This window comes from Thalassophryne amazonica, chromosome 1 (assembly GCF_902500255.1).
Source record: "Thalassophryne amazonica chromosome 1, fThaAma1.1, whole genome shotgun sequence".
Classification (NCBI taxonomy): Eukaryota; Metazoa; Chordata; class Actinopteri; order Batrachoidiformes; family Batrachoididae; genus Thalassophryne; species Thalassophryne amazonica.
This window is the reverse complement of record NC_047103.1, coordinates 125,565,785-125,587,386: the sequence shown is the minus strand read 5'-3', so window position 1 is coordinate 125,587,386 and position 21,602 is coordinate 125,565,785. Positions and strand designations below refer to the sequence as shown.

General features: G+C 41.8%; 1 protein-coding gene and 1 long non-coding RNA gene across 2 annotated transcripts in view; one reads left to right on the top strand and one right to left on the bottom strand.

Moving 5' to 3' along the window:
- Window positions 1-21,602, bottom strand: part of mtrf1 (mitochondrial translational release factor 1) — an 80,823-nt gene that overhangs the window by 9,195 nt on the left and 50,026 nt on the right. The window contains exons 7-8 of the mRNA XM_034174230.1: window positions 15,867-16,039; window positions 15,562-15,679 (exon numbers count right to left, since the gene is read on the bottom strand). Of these exons, the coding sequence (XP_034030121.1) occupies window positions 15,562-15,679; window positions 15,867-16,039 (291 nt within the window). The remainder of the gene's footprint in view (window positions 1-15,561; window positions 15,680-15,866; window positions 16,040-21,602) is intronic.
- On the top strand, window positions 5,560-20,174 carry LOC117513973. Its single transcript, XR_004561759.1, has 3 exons — window positions 5,560-5,790; window positions 19,545-19,554; window positions 20,163-20,174. It is a non-coding gene; the product is annotated as an uncharacterized LOC117513973 (long non-coding RNA).

Here is a 21,602-nt window from a genome sequence, read left to right as displayed (position 1 = left end):
AAGCATGGAAATTTTGAAAAGACAGTTCATCCAAATTCAGTTGGTTAGAACAACAAAAATAAATGCACTGAAATTGTCATTTCAATCTGCAAGCAGGATTCTTGTAACATCTATGAGACAGCAACAAAAAACAAACAGAATGTGCACTAAGAGTGGCGTGGATCATGGGCAAAGAAACGTACTGAAATACTGACTTGTGATCTAATGACATCACTAAGATCACTGTCCTCAAAATCATTGTTGATCAATGATCTAATTATTGATCATCACTTAGATATGATTGGGCTATGTGAAACCTGGCTTAAACCTACAGCTGTCCTCCCCTTAAATGAAGCCTGCCCACCAGCATATACATTTAGTCACGTCCCTCGTGATGCGAAGCAAGGCGGGGGTGTTGGCTCTTATTTATAAATCTAGGTTTAGCTTATTAGCTGTTGGGGGTTACAAATATAACTCATTTGAGCATCTGATTCTCCGCTCTGCTCAGGATATTACACATTGCCAAGGTCAGAAGAATAAAAATCAGTCGTATTACTTTGTCACTGTATATAGGCCTCCTGGCCCATATTCTGAATTCTTAGATGAATTTGGTGCGTTCATCTCTAACTTGTCAACTAGTGTAGATAACATTCTGATCATTGGTGACTAACATTCATATAAATAAGTCTTCTGATCCCCTCTGCAAATAATTTATGGAAATTGTGGATGCATTAGGATTTCGGCAATGCATTCAGGATTCGACACACATTAGTGGAAATACCCTGGATCTGGTTCTCGCACGTGGTATTGCTGTCACGAATATTGACATCATGCATCTTACATCAGTGGTGTCTGATCACTCAATTATTAAGTTTACAGTTTCGCTGCGGTGTTTAGTGGAACAACAACTTTATATATTATTACGGCGATGCATCAACTCCTCAATTAAGACTGAACTCGAAGCTAGACTGCCTGATGTCTTAGCTTCACATTTGACAAATACCCAGTCAGTGGACAGACTTAAACTCAGTGCTCAAAACAACACTCAACATGATTGCACCACCTGTGTTAAGACCGCGCTCCCCCAAATCACAGTGACCTTGGTTCAATGCTTATCTGCGTGACCTCAAGCATAAAGCAAGAGGTCTAGAACGGAAATGGCATCGTTTAAAATTAGAAGTATTTCACCTTGCGTGGCCTGATGCTATCTTATGCCGCGTTCACACCGGGCGCGATCAGACGCTACAAATTCACGGGGGTCGCCAGGCGACGGACGCGCCTCCTTCGCCAGGTGTGTCGCTCTGCTTGGGGGGACTTTCGCTGCGAAAATTTGCCCCGGCGCATCATCAAATAGGAGGAGCTTCCATTCCGCTCGCCGGCTCCGGTTGTCAGTCAAGTTAACATGACGGACCTTGATCATACGGAGCAAGTTGTTGTGAAAAGCTCCCAATACAGAGAGTATCATTATTTGCTGCAGGAGCTGTGTCTGGGTGACGGCCGCTTTCAGCGGTCCTTCCACCTCTGCGGGACCCAGTTTGAGGATCAACTGTCCCGTTCGCACGCACATGTAAACAATTAAAAAATAAATAAATAAAATTCCACTGCTTGCTGCAGCTGGCTCTTCCCCAAAAAAACGCTGTCATAATTGTGTTTAGAAACCAGTCACATCTGTGTAGTTAATTAATAAAATATTCTCTACAGACGACTCGCTCGCGTGTGCACATAAAGAAAAAAAAGAAAAGGAAAAAGCTCTGCTCCCACTGCTGCAAGTAGGGCTGCTGCTCGCTCCAAAAACTCTGTCATAATTGTGTTTAGAAACCAGTCACCATTTGCTTTATACAGGTGTGTAGTTAATAAGTAAAATAACCTCCAGGACGATTCGCGCGTGCACGTAAAATAAAAATAAAAAGAAACTCCACTCCCCGCTGCTGTGGTGCTGCTGTTCGCTCCAACAACTCTGTTATCATTGTGAAATAAAGGACAAAAGAGACATAAGTCCTGCTCACAGGCTGCTACCAGATACAGGACATGTTCACTTCTTCAGTCAAACTCCAGACATCTCCACGTCACTACATATTCAGTCCCTGATTGGTCATCGCGGCGCGACGAGACGAAAAAGTTCAGATTTTTGAACTTGGGGAGGAGGGCAGTGCGACGTGAGGTGACACAATATCGCGCCACAAACGCGCAAAACACTCAAAATCGTTTCACTCGCGTCGCTTCACTCGCCTCCATCGCGTCACGCTGCGCGGTTTGGCGCCAAAACGCGTCCTTACATAGGGATTACATGGCAACTTGTGGCTGCAGTCGCTCGTGTCGTGCCCGGTGTGAACGCGGCATAAGACTATAAACATGCATTACTGGCTACAAAATGGACCTAGTACTCTGATTTGATCAACAAAAACAAGCATAACTCAAAGTTCTTGTTCGGCACGGTGGCAACACTTATGCATGGACAACCACCTGTAGTTCGCTCTCCTTTTACAGCACAAGGTTTCCTGGATTACTTTGGGAAGAAAATAGAAGACATCAGGTTAAACATATCCCGGCATGCCTTAACAAAGCCACTACACCCTGCTATTGAGGTGGGCGCCACTACTGAGGTATTACCTAGATTCACAGAATTTGATAGTATCTCACTACGCATGCTGAAAAAACTCGTAATGTCAACAAAAAGCACAACCTGTTTATTTGATCCTATACCAACAAAACTGTTTAAGGACCTGTGGCCAACTCTTGGGCCGACTGTGCTGGAAATTATGAATCTTTCTTTAACTTCTGGATCTGTTCCTAAATGTTTCAAATCTGCAGTGATTAAACCATTACTTAAGAAACCTAATCTTGACCCTAGTGTATTGACAAACTATCGGCCGATATCAAATCTATCATTTTTCTCTAAAATTCTGGAGAAAGTGGTGTCACGGCAGCTCATAGACCATTTTACTGAGAATAATCTCTTTGAGCCACTGCAGTCTGCTTTTAGAAAATATCATTCCACAGAGACGGCTCTCACTAATGTGGTGAATGATCTTCTGCTTACAATGGATTCAGATACCACTACAGTTCTGTTGCTGTTAGATCTCAGTGCTACATCTGATACAGTGGATCATCATTTTCTACTTGATAGGCTGGAAAATCATTTTGGGGATTACTGGGAGTGCCCTTGCATGGCTGACGTCATACTTGACCAGTCGTTCTGTGTTTTGTACAGTAACACTACCTCTAACCTTAGTGACATGAAATTTGGGGTTCCACAGAGGTCTGTCTTAGGCCCCCTGCTTTTCTCCCTTTATATAGCACCCCTTGGGCACATATTGCGGTGTTTTGGGATGACCTTTCATTGCTATGCAAATGATACTCAGTTATACATGCCGATAACTGCTGGTAATTTCGTTCACATAAAATCCTTAGAAGATTGCCTTGCAGCAGTGAGAAGTTGGATGTCTAGAAACTTCCTACTTTTAACTTTGATAAGACTGAAATGATGGTTCTTGGTCCAGTGAGACATCGGCATCAATTTGACCAGTTAACGCTCAGCCTCGGCTCGTGTGTCATACATCACACTGACAAAGTGAGGAACCTTGGGGTCACTTTTGATCCTTCGTTGTCCTTTGGCCTCCACATTAGAAATATTACTATGACTGCTTTCTTCCACCTGTGAAATATAGGGAAGATTCGTCCCATCCTGTCTATGGCTGATGCTGAGACCCAGATCCATGCATTTATCTCTTCTAGATTGGACTACTGCAATGTTCTATTTTCTGGTTTACCGCAGTCTAGCATTAGGGGTCTCCAATTGGTTCAAAATGCTGCAGCCAGACTTTTGACACGAAGCAGAAAGTACAACCACATTACACCCATTTTGGCATCCCTTCACTGGCTTCCTGTCCCAGTGAGATCAGATTTTAAGGTTCTGCTACTAACCTATAAAATTATTCATGGACTGGCACCTTCCTACCTAGCTGACCTAATTAAACCTTACATTAAACCGGGCTTTACGTTCTCAGGGTGCAGGACTACTTTGTGTCCCTAAGGTGAATAAGAAGTCTGCAGGTCACAGAGCTTTCTCTTATCGTGCCCCTGTTCTGTGGAATGAGCCCACTGCATCAATAAAACAGTCAGATTCTGTGGAGACTTTCAAGTCCAGACTTAAGACGCACTTATTTTCCCTTTCATATGGCTAGCATACTGGTACAGTTTTGTTTTATGCTTTTTACTCTTTTAATTCATTTATTAGTAATTGGAGTGGGTTGCGGCCTCAACTTTACCTAAATTCTGGGTCTTTTATAGTAGAGGACCCTCCAATTGAGTTCATGACCAATTTTCCGGGAGCAATTTTTTTAATGCAGATTCTTGGAGACTGGCCCAAAATAAGAGATTATGGCTGGGGTATCGTTCTCAAAAGTGTGGGCTAACTCCACCAGGGGGCATTATTCAAAATGGCTGCCAAAAATCTATGATGTACCTTATTTTCACCTTTGACCTACCTAGAATATTCATCTTGGTGTCTAAATGTATGTTCTGGAGGTCCAGGAATTCATTTCTGCCCCCAAAAATAATTTATATGGAACACCAGAGGCAAAAATCCAAGATGGCTGCCATAATGGCTACTGTAAATAGGAAAAGGGGTATTATGCTCCTATTTGATACGAATAGGGCATGTAATACCTCAACTACAGGGTTTTTCAGGGTGTTTAGTCCAATTTTGTATGTTACAAAGCTCTAACTTGTCTGTATATTGAGATATTCAAGATGGCGGCCAAAATGGCTACTACATATAGCCATATGGCTACAGTTATTTTCACTATGAATGATAGTAATACATGGTTTTTGGGGGGGTCCATATTTGCACTAATATGTGTTTGCTTTGTTTGCATTGCGCTTAAGTTTTTGGTACTTTTTAAAGATTTCTGTACTTTGTATTTTATATTTTCCATTCTAACCTGAATATGTTCGGAGTTAAAATTTCAAGGTTCAGGCTCAGATGGCTTCCCTTTTCAAGAGGATACCAACTCAAACATAGACCTAAGTGAATGTTCAATTTCATGTTGATACCACTAACTGTAAAGATTGGCATCAGTATAGCAAACTTTGCATTTAATTAATAAAATATAGAGTTAAACTAATGTTCAGTTTCAAGTTTATGCTACTAGCTGTAAGGATTTATAGTTTTGTCAATAACCATTATCAATGAAACTTATGAACTGTGCCACTGTTTCAGATGGACTAAGTAATAATGGCTGAAAGAAGAGGAAAGAAAAGAAGCAGTGCGTCAATAGGGGTATGCATAATTTGTCAGAAGGACTGTGATGAAGACAGAAGCACAACCACATCAGAATCCTGGGAAACCCTGCGTGACCATGCCAAAAACTGGAAAGAACTTGATATATTTGGCACAGTATACGATGCAGTTCAGTGGGAAAGTGGTCCACAGGGAATCTATTTCCATAAATTTTGCAGGGCTCAGATTGCCAGCCAATACAAGCTGTCACAAGCCATCAAACGGAAAAGGCTAGAGAAAACTGCAGAAAGCAGTACTCATTGTGATATACCTGTGGAAATAGAAGATCTAAGTCAGACACTCCCACAACCTGAAAGTGCAGAGAGTTAACTACCAGTCTCATCTCTTTCTTCACTTTCACATGACAGAGCTGATCCCATCATCACTAAACAGCGGTTGGAAACTTGACAATGGTAAATGTGTCCCCCTTAGATACACAAAGCCATGCCTATCCAAAGACCTTCTGGGATCCTTGCAGGACGTGGCTGAAGATGACATGTCTGATGAAAGTGATGGAGACAATGATTACAGTGATACAGAGGATGTTTGACTGTTTTGTAATGATGATTTTACCTGACTCTTGGAGGACTCTGAACCTGACGTATTGATAATGAGAGTGTATAAATCTTGCTTGTTATTATAAAGTTGTTACATTTCTATCTAGATTGTTACATTTTATGTGCTATGAACTTGGTGTTACACATTATTGTATGTGAAAGACATCAATGGTCGTGCCCCTGGTCTGTGGAATGATCTCCCTGCGTCAATAAAACAGTCAGATTCTGTGGAGATTTTCAAGTCCAGACTTAAGACGCACTTATTTTCCCTTTCATATGGCTAGCATACTGGTATAGTTTTGTTTTACGCTTTTTACTCATTTAATTCATTTATTAGTAATTGGAGCGGGCTGTGGCCTCAACTTTACCTAAATTCTGGGGTCTTTTAGTGAAGTTTAGGGCTAGTGGCCGGAGATCACCTTAGTATTTCTCTGTTTTTCTTGTTTAATGCTGACAAATTACACAGTATTTTTTTGTCTTTCTGATGCCTGATTCTGTTTTTTCTCTCTGTTTAAGGTGCAGCTCCATCCAGAGATGGGAGTTGTATTCGTGTTGGCGATCCTCCTGTCCTGTGCGCCAATAGCATTTCTTGTATATTTGTCCGTGATTTGTTCTGTGAATTGTTCTGTAATTTATGTTTGTAGCATGGCCCAAGCAGAGGGTCACCCCTTTGAGTCTGGTAATGCTTGAGGTTTCTTCCTCAGAGGGAGTTTTTCCTTACTACTGTTGCTCTGGGGGTTGGTAAGGTTAGACCTTACCTGTGTGAAGCGCTTTGAGGCAACTCTGTTGTGATTTGGCGCTATATAAATGAAAATAAACTGAAATTGAATGGTTGAATTTAAATGAGACTTTTACTTTTAAGTATGACTAACCACTTTATGTTCATTGATATATGCCAAACTTGTCACAAAACGTGCTTTTATCACTCATGGGGAGGTGGGGATGGAATAACTGTAGCCATTTGGCCATATGTGGTAGCCATTTTGGCCGCCATCTTGAATATCTCAATATACAGACAGGTTAGAGCTTTGTAACATACAAAATTGGACTAAACACTCTGAAAAACACTGTAGTTTAGGTATTACATGCCCTATTAGTATCAAATAGGAGCATAATACCCGTTTTCCTATTTACGGTAGCCATTATGGCAGCCATCTTGGATTTTTGCCTCTGGTGTTCCATATAAATTACTTTTTAGGGCAGAAATGAATTCCTGGACCTCCAAAACATACATTTAGACAACAAGATGAATATTCTAGGCCAGTCAAAAGTGAAAATAAGGTACATCATAGATTTTTGGCAGCCATTTTGAATAATGCTCCCTGGTGGAGTTAGCCCACACTTTTGAGAAAGATACCCCAGCCAAAATCTTTTATTTTGGGCCAGTCTCCAAGAATCTGTTGGGAAAGTGTAAGTACACGGACCCACAACAGGGGGCGCAAATGAACGGACAATGGAATAGGTCAAATAACAACACTTTACTGTTGCGAACGTGCACAACAAACACAACAGATTACACAATAGATCAAAGGTCAAATTACAAGGTGTCGTGTGGGCAGGCTCGAAGATAGGAGACGTCTGTCCAAAGCAGAACCGGAACCACACGATTTCCTCCGCCACCAGACCCCGGGAATACTGGAGCCGCCAAGTCCCGAACTCCCAGGTGGCCACTGCCTCCACGTGTCGGACCTGGTACTGCTGGCGAGGAACAAAAACACAATTAAACGTGCGTGCGTCTGCACCCAGCAATCTGCACGGCAGGGAAGCTACCTCCACCTCTCGTTGGAGAAAAAGTCTGTTATCACTCACAAAAATCACAAAAAGGGCTTTCTATCAAGCAGTCAGGCTGAGGATATTACCTTTCAGGTAGAACGATATCTCGGCAAAGAGGTGGAGATGACGTCTTGCTGATATACCGATGCAGATCAGATGAGTGGTGACAGCTGTCACAGGTGATGAGTGTCAGCTGTCACCCCGGCTGCTCCTGTGAGGCGGCAGCGCCCTCTGGTGCCTGGAGCCCGCACTCCAGGCAGGGTGTCCTCTGGTGGTGGTGGGCCAGCAGTACCTCCTCTTTAGCGGCCCACACAACAGAATCTGCATTAAAAAATTGGTCACAAACTCAATAGGAGGGTCCTCTACTATTAGTGAAGTTTAGGGCTAGTGGCCGGCGATCACCTTAGTATTTCTCTGTTTTTCTTGTTGTTTAATGCTGGCAAATTATACAGTATTTTTTGTCTTTCTGACGCCTGATTCTGTTTTTTCTCTGTTTACGGTGCAGCTCCATCCAGAGATGGGAGTTGTATTCATGTTGGCGATCGTCCTGTCCTGTGCGCCAATAGCATTTCTTGTATATTCGTCCGTGAATTGTTCTGTAATTTATGTTTGTAGCATGGCCCAAGCAGAGCGTCACCCCTTTGAGTCTGGTCTGCTTGAGGTTTCTTCCTCAGAGGGAGTTTTTCCTTACCACTGTTGCTCTGGGGGTTGGTAAGGTTAGACCTTACCTGTGTGAAGCGCTTTGAGGCAACTCTGTTGATTTGGCGTTATATAAATGACAATAAACTGAAAACTGAAAAATGACATGGCTTTATGATAGAATAAAAAATGAAGAGTGCCTTTCCTTAGATATGGATGAGTCCACTAACACCACTGATAATGCTCAGCTGATGCTGTTTGTGAGATATTATGATGAGCCAAAGAGGGAGTTTGTTGAAGATGTGTTGGGCATGGTGACCCTCTTTGGACAAACAAAGGGAAAAGACATTTATAATGCAATACTGGAAATGCTGAATGAAAAAGGAATAGATGTGAAGAAGATTGTGTCAGTTGCTATTGAAGGAGCTCCAGCTATGATGGGGAATGGAAAATTATATTATAAAATGGAAATCTATATTATCATAGCCAAGTGGCCTCTGTGTGCGTGTATGAGTGCGTGTGTATGGCTTTGATCACGGAGAAACTAGGGAGAGCTGACATTTGCTGTTTCATATGCTTATGTTTTTTGGGTCAAGGATAAACGCTGTGAAAACGGAAAGTTGATAGGACTAATATTTTTGGAGAAATAATCGATATTAGTGAACAACAGTGAACAATGGATGTTGTGCTGCAATGAACTATGGGAATTTGGGGTTTTAAATGATAGTGTGGTTGATCTTAGTTTAGAATAGAATAAACTATTGTCTATCCAAGAAAGGTCAGAAATTCTTCTTCAACAGCCTCAATAAAAACACATTAAATAAAAATGTAAATAAAAACAGAACACAATGATTTTCAAATCCTCTTCAACCTAATATTTGCTCATTTTGAAATGGATGCCTGCAACACTTTTCAAAAAATCTGGGACAGTGGTATGTTTACCACTGTGTTACATCACCTTTCCTTCTAACAACACTCAATAAGTGTTTGGGAACTGAGGACACTAATTGTTGAAGCTTTGAAGGTGGAATTCTTTCCCATTCTTGCTTGATGTATGACTTCAGTTGTTCAACAGTCCGGGGTCTCCGTTGTCGTATTTTGCACTTCATAATGCACCACACATTTTCAATGGGCAACAGGTCTGGACTGCAGACAGGCCAGTCTAGTACCTGCACTCTTTTACTACAAAGCCATGCTAATGTAACGTGCAGAATGTGGCTTGGCATTGTCTTGCTGAAATAAGCAGGGACGTCCCTGAAAAGACGTTGCTTGGATGGCAGCATGTGTTGCTCCAAAACCTGGATGGACCTTTCAGCATTGATGGTGCCATCACAGATGTGTAAGTTGCCCATGCCATGGGCACTAACACACCCCATACCACCAAAGATGCTGGGTTTTGAACTTTGCACTGGTAACAATCTGGATGGTCTTTTTCCTCTTTTGTCCGGAGGATATGACGTCCATGATTTCCAAAAACAATTTGAAATGTGGACTCATCAGACCACAGCACACTTTTCCACTTTGCGTCTGTTTATTTCAAATGAGCTCGAGCCCAGAGAAGGCGGCGGCGTTTCTGGATGTTGTTGATGTATGGCTTTCGCTTTGAATAGCAGAGTTTTAACTTGCACTTGTAGATGTAGCGACAAACTGTGTTAACTGACAATGGTTTTCTGAAGTGTTCCTGAGCCGATACGGTAAGATCCTTTACACAATGATGTCGGCGTTTAATGCAGTGCCACCTGAGGGATCAAAGGTCACGGGCATTCAATGTTGGTTTTCGGCCTTGCCGCATACGTGTAGAAAGTTCTTCAGATTCTCTGAATCTTCTGATTATATTATGGACTGTAGATTTGATTTGATTTTGATTTGATCGTTTATTTAGTCCCCATGGGGGCAATTCAGGTGCAGTCAGCCTTAAAAATTGCATTCATAAAAACACAGCAGAATAAATATACAAAACAAAAACCAAGAAATAAGGTGCAAGTCAGTGTAGACTTAAGTGCAACAGTGAGTCCTTAGGTGTTATTTAGGAGAGCAATGGCTGTGGGAATAAAAGTGTTTTTTAGTCTGTTGGTTCTGCATCTGGGCATTACCAGGCGTCTGCCCGAGGGCAGAAACTTAAATTGTGAGTGCAGAGGGTGTGCCGAATCCGCCATAATTTTCCTGGCTTTTGACACAACCCTTGTTTTAAAAAGGTCCATGATGTCCGTGCACTGAGTTCCCATAATTTACCACATTCCTTGACAATATTACAAAGACAGTTGCGATTCTTAAGGTTCAATAAGTTGAGCCAACACAGGAAGGAAAAGGTTAACACAGACTCCACAAAGCAACTGTAGAACATTTTCATGAAGACACCATCTACGTTGTAATTCCTAAGTTTTCCAAGAAAGTGCATTCTTTGATGCGCCTTACTGCACACTGCGTTAATCTGCAATTCAAAAGATAATTAATTGTCAATTTGGGTGCCCAGATACTTATAATTCTCAAAAACATCTATGGGCTTCCCATCAATGGAAATTTGATTCAGAACAGGTGGTGTTTTCCTGAAATCAATGTGCATTTCTTTAGTTTTGTCCACATTTATATATAGAGAGGATGAATGGCACCACTCTAAAAAGTCCAGCAAGACCAAGCTATGGTCTGAGGAGTCATCACCGTGCAGAAGGGACAGGATAACTGAATCATCTGCATATTTTATGATGTGATGATTATCATGTTGACTTTGACAGAGATTAGTATAAAGAACAAACAACAAAGGAGATAAAACGCAGCCCTGAGGGACTCCAGTGGATGATACAACAGCATCGGAGAGAGTTTCATTAACTCTGACTCTCTGCGATCTGTTTGTTAAAAAGTCAATAATCCATAAAATTAGGGCAACATCAATGTTCATGTCTCTTAATCGCTCTGCCAATACATGTGGTTGTATGCAGTTAAAAGCGGAGGAGAAATCAATAAACATCCGAATAAAAGTATTTGCACCTTCAAGATGCTGCAAAGCCAGATTAAGTAGAGTGGAGATCGCATCATCCACGCCCCTTCCATATCTGTATGCGAACTGGAGTGGGTCTAACACTCCCTGTGTTTGTCTTAAAAGCTCCTCTTTCACAATTTTCTCAAAAGTCTTCATAACAAGAGATGTTAGTGCTATAGGACTGTAATTGTTCGGTTCTTTAGGTGACTTGTTTTTTGGTATTGGAACAATTGTTGAGGATTTCCAAAGGGAGGGTACTCTGCGACGTTCCATTGAACAAGAAAAGATGTGGCAGAATATATCAGCCAATTGCTCTGCACAGTTTTTAAGTACCCTTTCCCCAATACCATCAGGCCCTGAACTTTTCACAAAATGAGATGTAGGCAGACACAGTTTCTGTAAGTTCGTCAAGATCTTTGCAATTGTCTTTAAAAACATCCCAATCTGTGCAATCAAGGCACTCCTGGAGGCACTGAATGGAATCTGCGTTCCACACAGGCACTGTGCGTCTCTCTGCTTTGACTCTCTTAAAGAGAGGTTGGTAATAGGGCACAAGGTGAATGACATTATGGTCGGACGACCCTAGTGGCGCTCTGCGGAAGGATTTATATGCGCCTTTGACTGACCCAAAACAAAGATCGAGACATTCTGTGCATCGTGTGGGGCAAGTTACATACTGTTCAAACCCTGGAAGTAATTTAGCAGGGTTACAATTATTAAAATCTCCCATGATTAAATTAGGCGCATCTGGGGAGATGTCCTGGAGTTTGCGCACAGTGCGTGTAATCATCCGCGCAGCTACGTCAGCATTCGCCTTTGGATGAATGTAAACAACAGTCACAAACAGCTGAGGGAATTCCCTCGGGAGGTGGAACGGGCGCAGAGACACTGACAGGAGTTTGATGTCCTCCGTACACACAGACTCCCTCACAATTTCGGTCTTGCACCAATTTTGATTCACGTACAGGCATACTCCACCCCCGAGTGACTTAGCGGTCACTTGGGAGTCCCGATCGAGTCTGAGTGGCTGTCCAAACTCAGCTAAGTCCAGCTCCGAGTTTACATCCTAGTTCTTTAGCCACGTTTCCGTGAGCACGATGAGGCAAGAGTTTTTATATTCCTCCAAGAAGTGCACATTGGCTCGTAACTCGTCGATTTTACTCCGTAAGGACTGGGAATTACAAAAGGATTATAGTAGGAAGGGGAATCCGACGCATCCCCTCTCTTCTTAGCCGCTGGCGAACTCCACCACGTCTTCCCTTTTCTTTGGAAGAAGCGTTTTATGCCGCCCAAAAGCTTCTCTAACTTCTACCCTGGATCGAAGCATTTAATTCGGGAAAACCACTCATGGATTAATAGATCCAGCGCCCGAGTCTTGGAGACGGAGAAGAAATTCGCGGGTGTACTGGACGCCGCCGCTGTTTGCGTACAGGCCCCAGGACAGGTATACCACACAGGTAAGAATGAGCAAATATCCCAACCAGGCCATTCTGTAGCAAAAATATGCACCACAGATGATGCGATCGGCTGTCAATTATTGCAGGACAGTCACTTTAGCACCAGAAGGAGCGATCACACCCAAAAGATAGTCCTCATACACACTGCACACTCAACATGCTGCTGCTGCTTGTCGCCATGACCAGCGCCATTGTAAGATCCTATCCAATCTTGGGTATCCAAGTACTTCGTACTTAGTAGTATCCTTAGATGATGGAATCCCTAAATTCCTTGCAACTGAACGATGAGAAACATTGCTCTTAAACTGTTGGACTTTTTTTCAGGCAGTTGTTCACAAAGTGGTGATGTTCGCCCCATTTTTGCTTTTGGGGATGCTCCTTTTATACACAATCATGACACTCACCTGCTTCCAATTTACCTGTTCACCCGTGGAATGTTCCAAACAGTTGTTCTTTGAACATTCATCAAATTTCCCAGTCTTTTGTTGCCACTGTCCCAGCTTTTTTGAAATGTGTTGCAGGCATCCATTTCAAAATGAGCAAATATTTGCACAAAAACAAAAAGGTCTATCAGTTTGAACATTTAATATTTTGTCTTTGTGGTGTATTCAGTTGAATATAAGTGGAAGAGGATTTGCAAATCATTGTATTCTGTTTTTATTTACATTTCACACAACATCCGAACTTCATTAGAATTGGGGTTGTACTTCAGACAGACCAGGATGAGACATTATTGTAAATAAGAAGTGATTCAATGAGAGATTTATAGACAAGAGTTAAAATGTCCTTCCTGATGTGGAAAGTCCTCAGTTTCCTCAGCAGGTGGAGGTGCTGTTGTACTTTTTTTGCAAGCAGTGTCACTGTGTGTTGAGAAGGACAGGCCAGTGTCTATCTCTGTTCCGAGGTATTTGAATGACTGAACCTGTTCCACCATCTGATAGTGGATACTGAGTGGCTAGAACAGCGAAGATGGTGTTTTGTCTCTACCCCCACACCACAGCTCCCTGGTCTTAGAGATGTTCAGTTCCAGGGAGTGGTCACAAAATGTCTGGACCAAGTTGCTGACTGTGAGCTGGTAGTGGGACAGAGCATCACTGACAGTCAATTGCACAACCAGAGCCATGTCATCTACATATTTAAAAAGAGTCATTCCTTCAATGCTGCAGGAGATGTTTGTGGTATAAACAGAGAAGAGAATGGGGGAGGTCCAGGTGGTTGGTGTGCTGCTACTGTTGAACCGGGAGAAGAAAATGTTTAACTGCAATACGAAGGAGGTGGAGTCTGTGAAGTTGACCACTGTGGGTTTGGGGGCTACGTCCATCATGGTGTTTAGACCCTGCCGAACCTTCCTTGCATTTCCAGAAATTAATTTCTGCTCCACTTTTTTCTTGTAATTTATTTTAGCAAGCTTAGCTTGCCTCCTGAACTCTTCCTCCAGCTCCTTCACCCCAAGCTTGTTTCCCTGCAAAAAAAAAAAAAGTTTTTTTCTTCTGAACCAGACAGGCCTTCATGTCCATGGTAACCCACTCTTTATTGTTTGGGTGAATAGCTATTTGGTTTGCGGATGTGACAGCATTCTCACAGAATAAAATGTAAGAGGTCCATACATCTGTTAGTGTGTCAGGATCCTCACCACTGTCATTAAAAAATATGTCCCAGTCTGTCAGTTCCAAAAAGCCTCTCAATGTTTTTTTTTTCCGTTTCCTTATTCCAGACTTTGATGGATTTTTTTTTTTTTACAATGTTGCTAGGGTTATTGATTTATTGTGTTTTGTAGTTCAATTGGTTTAGTCAGTTTAGTTAACTGTCATGTTGCCATTACCATGAGTGAGACATGTAGTGCATTTGATGTCTTCCGCCATGTCTGTTTGCGGGTGTGTAAAAATAAAAGCACCCGTTTGAAGCAGAATGCAGAAAAGACAAAAAACTCTGTGTGCGTGCGTATAATTTCGATCATGAACAAACTGGGGAGAGCTGACATTTGCCATTTGGTATGCTTATGTATTTTGGGTCAAGGATGAACCCCACCAAAACAGAATGTTAATAGGACTAATATTTTTGGAGAAACTATGGATATTAGTTAACAACACTGAACAATGGATGTTGATAATTACATTCAAGACTCACACGCCATGCCAGCAATGGGCAGTAAATCATCTATATATTAAATGCGTGCGTGCATATGTGCATGATTTTATTTAGTAAGTTCAATGTAAGTACATAATATAATTGTAAATATGTTAAAAACATGGATGACACAAGAAAGTGAAAAATTGTGGTCCCTTTCAAACCAAATGACAAAATAGAAGTAATAATAATAATAATGATGATAATAGTGTGTATATGATAACAAGATCCTAAACCATTTATAAATACATTAAGACAGTAAATTAACATAAAAAAATCACGTAATTAACAAGAAATAAAAGGGTTGAGTAGTTTGTCTAAAAACTGTTGAGTTCTAAGGTTTTAAAAATATTCTGGACTGACAGAGCATTCTAAGTCATTATAAAATAATTTATTACCACCCTTAAATATGTCTACCTATTTTATTATCACTACCCAATCTAGAGCCCGTGGATCCCCACAGGCAATGCGCTAGTTACATTCCTTTGGCTATTAATTTTGTTAGAGCACTGAAAAGATACCTAAATGTCAAGCAATGTTCTCAAAAACTGTAGCATGATTATTTATTTTTATGGTGACCTACTTTCTCTGAGGTCGGAGTCAGGATCTGATTTGATGTTAATATCCTGAAGAGTAGTTTTCTTGGCAAAATTTAGACATGACCTCGAACAATGCTTGTCTTAACTTGCTGGGTTACAGATTAGAGCCCAATTTGGACAATTTCCTGCATGCAGTGGTGAGTCTTCAGTCTTGGGAAACTCTGGTTTTTACCTGTGGGAAGATGAACAATGCGTACAGCACTGTCTGTTGTGTTGACACTTTGGCCTCCAGCGCCTCGAGCTCTAAATGTGTCGATGCGAAGGTGCTTGGGATCAATTTTGATCTCAAACTGTAAAAGCAAATTGGTCTTTTAAATACAATTTACAAAGGACAAATAATTGTATGCAGGTTCTAACCACGCTGACACAAATAACCCAAACTGTATTTATCAAAAACATTTGGTGGAAAGATCGAAGTTTGATTTAGATCATGTGGGGTAAACCTTGAATGAAATATAAAATGTACCAGGTGTGTACCTCAATCGGCTGAGGCAGGACAATGACAGTCATCGTTCCAGTGTGGATACGCTGCATCCTGGAAGAAAGGCCCACCTGAGGAATCCTCTGCACCCTGTGTGTGCCACCTTCATGCTTCAGATGTCTGTACACACTTTCCCCTTGTATTCTTACCGCAGCATGGTGCAAACCACCTAAGAGACAGTTAATTAGAATTTACATATTTATTCTGTAATGTACTGGACAGCTCTGTGAAAGCAAATACAAAAAAAAAAACTCTGAAGAAACAAGACAGTTGTTGACACAAAAGGCAAAAAATTAGAAGCTGATTTTGTGACCATTAACAGTTAATTGATAATTCAGGGTTTCACCTATAATTGTACATGCCTGACAGGCCACCAGGCCAACAAGAGCCCCCACCAGGCCAGAACAATTTTTTGTAATAACTGCAATGAAAATAATGACAATGATATTATCAAAAATAACACAAAATACCCATTAATTTGGAAATCATTTTGGTGCATTCACAGCACTCACATCAGCACTGCAGGGCTATGTGACACCTCTTTCACACCTGCTGTGTTCTCCAGTTGTGGTCTGAAGATTACATAAACTCATGATGGGCATGACTGTCATAGCCATTTTGGGCTTTTTATGGTGTCTTTTGTCAGGTTGGAGTGATTGTACAGCATACATCATTAATGACTTTAATAATAAGAACTGGATGCACGTTTGACTTTATTTTAGATCTTCTCTAGTCCACACAGGGTCAAAATTATACATACATCTATTGATTCATTTTCTGCTGCTTGTCTGGGTCACAGTGGCAGCAGAGCAAGCAGCTCCTCTCATACATTCCTATCCTCGGCCAAGTCCTGTAACTCTTCCCAGGGGATTCTGAGGCATTCCCAAGACAGCTGGAAAATATAATCCCTCCAGCATGCCCTGGGTCTTCCCCACAGCCTCCTCCCAGCTGAATGTGCCTGGACGACCTGAGGGCATCCTCAACAAATACCCAACCCATCTCACCTGGCTTCTTTTGCTTAGAAGCAGCAGCAGCAGGATGGTCGAGCTCCTCACTCTGTCCCGGAGTGTAAGCCCAGATACCCGATGGAGAAATCTCATTTCCACCGCCACACAATGCCACGGAGCATGTAAAGGGTTTGGGGCACTGTTTCACGGGCAGTTGAGAGGGGCAAATGCCCACATGGACTGACACTCAGTTATTATGAATATATAAATGAATATAAATACAGGCTCAAATATATACATGCACCCCAACTAATATTTAGTTAAATTTCAATTTAATTCAATGTATTTATCTTATAGTAAGTCCCTTCGGCTGCTCCCTTGTTCTGTACTCGGGGTCGCCACAGCAAATCCAAGGTGGATCTGCATGTTGAACTGGCACAAATTTTACGCCAGATGCTCTTCCTGACACAACTCCACATTACATGGAGAAATGTGGTAGGGGTGGGATTCGAACCGGGAACCTTCCACACTGAAACCAAGTGCATTAACCACTTGGCCACCACCCCTGTAATATATTTATCTTATATAGCGCCAAATTACAACAGAGTCACCTCAAGGCACTTCACACAAAACAATTCAAAAAACAAAATAAAATAAATTAAAAGATTAAAAAAGCACAATAAAAGAGTAAAAAAGTAAAAAGCATAGTAACACAATATCCAGTACGCTAGCCATACGAAAGGGAAAATAAGTGCGTTTTAAGTCTGGACTTGAAAGTCTCCAGAGAATCTGACTGTTTTATTGACACAGGGAGATCATTCCACAGAACAGGGGCACGATAAGAGAAAGCTCTGTGACCCGCAGACTTTTTATTCACCCTAGGGACACAAAGTAGTCCTGCATCCTGCAAACGCAAAGCCCGGGCCGGTAGGTATGGTTTAACTAGATCAGCTAAAGTAGGGAGGTGCCAGTCCATGAACAATTTTATAGGCTAGTAGCAGAACCTTAAAATCCGATCTCACTGGGACAGAAAGCCAGTGAAGAGATGCCAAAATGAGTGTAATGTGATCAAACTTTCTGCTTCGTGTCAAAAGTCTGGCAGCAGCATTTTGAAACAATTGGAGACCCCTAATGCTGGACTGCAGCAAACCAGAAAACAGAACATTGCAATAATCCAATCTAGAAGAGACAACTGCATGAATCGGTCTCGGCATCAGCCATAGATAGGACGGGACAAATCTTCGCTATATTTCGCAGATGAAGAAAGCAGTCCTCGTAATATCTCTAATATGGAGGTCAAAGGACAACGTAGGATCAAAAGTGACCCCAAGATTCCTCGCGTTGTCAGTATGATGTATGAAACACGAGCCTAGGCTAAGCGCTAGCTGGTCAAATTGATGCCGATGTCTCACTGGACCAAGAACCATCATTTCAGTCTTATCAGAGTTTAAAAGTAGGAAGGTAATAGACATCCAGCTTCTCACTGATACAAGGCAATCTTCTAAGGATTTCATGTGGATGAGATTACCAGCAGTTATCGGTATGTACAATTGAGTATCATCAGCATAGCAGTGAAAGGTAGTGATGGGATGATGATACCTCAAGGAGTGTATTGACACACTACACAAACTGTGTCAGCACTGTATTGACACTGTGTTGGTCGCTCAATAGTGACCCCTGCAGTAGTTATAAAATCACTGCAGGTAAATAAAATGAAAATAAGATGGAAAAGCTAACATGCTGCAAACGCAACATCAGCCTGTGAAATAGTTAATCGCCAGTCCTCTATTTTAAATTATGATCTCACCATTGCATAATTTCATGTGCTCAATTTGTGTCGAGTTAAGCTGTTCATGAGAAGAGTTTAAAATTTGCTTAAAACCTTGTTTGTGTAAATGCTAAACTGAGTTGGTTTGTAAAATATAGCAAATTTGTCTGTAATAAAATTCAGAGTTAAAATTTGTAACTTATGTGTGGAAATTTGTTAACTTAAGTGTTAAAGCATATGAAATAAAAGACTAAAAATAGATTAATTTATGCATTTTTATTGAGGAACAAAGGTTTGTGAAGTGTCTTTGCTCCAAGGCGATTTCTCCTCTTACACACTAGTTCCCCTGCCTTAGAAAAAACTCTTTCACAGGGTACAGATGAAGATGGTGAGCATAAAAATTTCAGTGCGAGTTGATAAAGGTGTGGATATGTTTTCTGGTTATTCTTCCAGTATTGTAAAGGAGTACAAACATATCTAATTGGAAAAATAACAGTAAATAATCCCTAATGGAGAAAAAGATTTACCTTATTTGGCGTCAAAAGATCAAAATTATTCCAGACTGGGGAAATGTCTTTGAACGATCCATGAAGTCAGTGGAACAAGGTGAGGGCAAGCAAAAATCCAACAAGAAAACTCCATCCAACAAATCCGCAACATGTTGATACAGTTTGTTTCCTTATAAACACAATTTGGCACGGTGCAGTCGAACGACACAGTTCCTATATCGGTCACATGATTTTTTTCTTAAAACGATACACGCACCAGTATGGGGTTTCACTCGTGTGCTCGGCACAGTGTTGACGCACCAGTGTTGACGCACCAGTGTTGTTTATCCCATCACTAGTGAAAGGCAATCCCAAAACGCAAAAGTATATGCCCAAGGGGTGCTACATAAAGGGAGAAAAGCAGGGGCCTAAGACTGACCCCTGTGGAACCCCAAATTTCATGTCACTAAGGTTAGAGGAAGTGTTATTTTACAAAAAACATTGAGAACGACTGGACAGGTATGATGTGAACCACGCTAGGGCACTTCCAGTCATCCCAAAATGATTTTCCAGCCTATCAAGTAAAATATGATGAGCCGCGGTATCAAACGCAGCGCTGAGATCTAACAGCACCAGAACCGTAGTGATGTCCGAGTCCACTGCAAGCAGAAGGTCATTCACCACTTCAGTGACAGCTGACTCTGTGGAGTGATATTTTCTAAAGGCAGACTGCAGTGACTCAAAAAGATTATTCTCAGTAAGGTGGTCCACAAGCTGCCGTGAAACCACTTTATCCAGAATTTTAGAGCAAAATGATAGATTTAATATCGGCCTATAATTTTTCAATATCAAGATTAGATTTCTTAAGTAATGGGTTAATCACTGCTAAGCACAGGCCGGTATGAGATTTGGACAGTATGATAACCGTGGGCAAAAATACAGCAGTTTCAGGGTTTCACAGTATTATGTATAGCTTTAAAATGTGCTTTAACAACATTATGGCTATTTGCATATGAAGGGCGCGTGATTCAGACAATAACTGACGCAATGTCTACCACTACGATGACTATACCACTGATAACTTTAGAGAAAATACCAAAATGTTAGTCTCTCTTTTAGACATGTAGCATCTGCCTTGTGAGAAACATGACTTACTTGCTTAACCCTCGCTCACACTGCCTCCGGTGTTACCGTTGCGGGGTACGGATGCGGGACCCACAGAGAATCCAAGTCATTAAAAAGATACAAACCTATCTCAGTGGCCACGGAGCTCTGCGGCTGCGGTTACCGAAACCCTGCGGCGCTGTGGAATTTTCCGCAAGAAGTCTATCCTTGCGGGCTGCCGAAGAGCTCCGCATCAAAACAGCGAGCGTACTCTCTGGACCTGTTGCCGGAGTTGGCCGCAGCTCCCCAGAGCAGACGGGGGCGGTGTGAATGGCCCACTGCGGCGCTTACCGAGCCCGCAGACTCAGTAAGCGCATCAGAGGCAGTGAGAGAGAGTCCTCAGGGAGAAAAGTGGCTGGAATATGGTCCAGAACTCCGGATGCTCAATACTTGGCCCAGCTTCACCAACAAAAGTGCTTGGAATAGATGTATGTGTCCTTCTTGACATGTTTGTGGAAGAAATTTGGTCGACCACAAGACGCCTCGAGTCTGCCGCTTGTACCTCTCAGTGGTTTCAAAGATGGGATAAGGTTTACTCCTTCCATGTAATCCTTTGCGGGTATCTTGAATCGCTCAGAGTCCGAGTCCAGTTTGAAGGGCTATTTCGGGGAAAATAAAACGAAAAAGCCGGCAATTTTTTCTATTAAACTGGTAGCCAAATTAATCCCATACAGCCGACTTGGTCCTTTTAGCAGAGAGAAAAGTTCAGTGCAGGCTTCGCCTCCTTCAGCCATGATGCAGAGCTAGCTAACATTAGCTGCTTGTTTGTTAACAGAGACAGAGGTGCACGCTAGAAGGAAGGACGGCAGCCGCCGCCTCCGTTCTGCCTGTCAAGAATTCTCATAACCCGCTCATACCGTAGGGACAGTATAACAGAAAATTTTAGTGGTTTTGATACTGTGGTTTTTTTCATACTGCGGTATAACGTGAAACCAGTTATCAGCCCATGTCTAATCACTGCAGATGCGAAACATTTAGGAACAGATCCAGAAATTAATGAGTGATTAACAATTTCCAGCATAGTCGGCCCAAGAATGGGCCACAGGTCAAACAGTTTTGTTGGTATAGGATTAAATAAGCAGGTTGTGTTTTTTGTCGATATTACGAGTTTCGTAAGCACGCCTAGTGAGATGCTATCAAATTCTGTAAATCTAGGTAACACCTCAGTGGTAGCACCCACCTCAATAGCAGGGTGTAGTGGCTGGGTTAAGGCATGCTAGGATATGCTCAACCTAATGTTTTCTATTTTCTTCTCGAAGTACTCCAAGAAGCCCTGTGCTGAAAAGGGAGAGCGACTTACAAGTGGGTGTCCATGAATTAGTACTGCCACAGTGTCAAACAAGAACTTTGAGTGATATTTGTTTT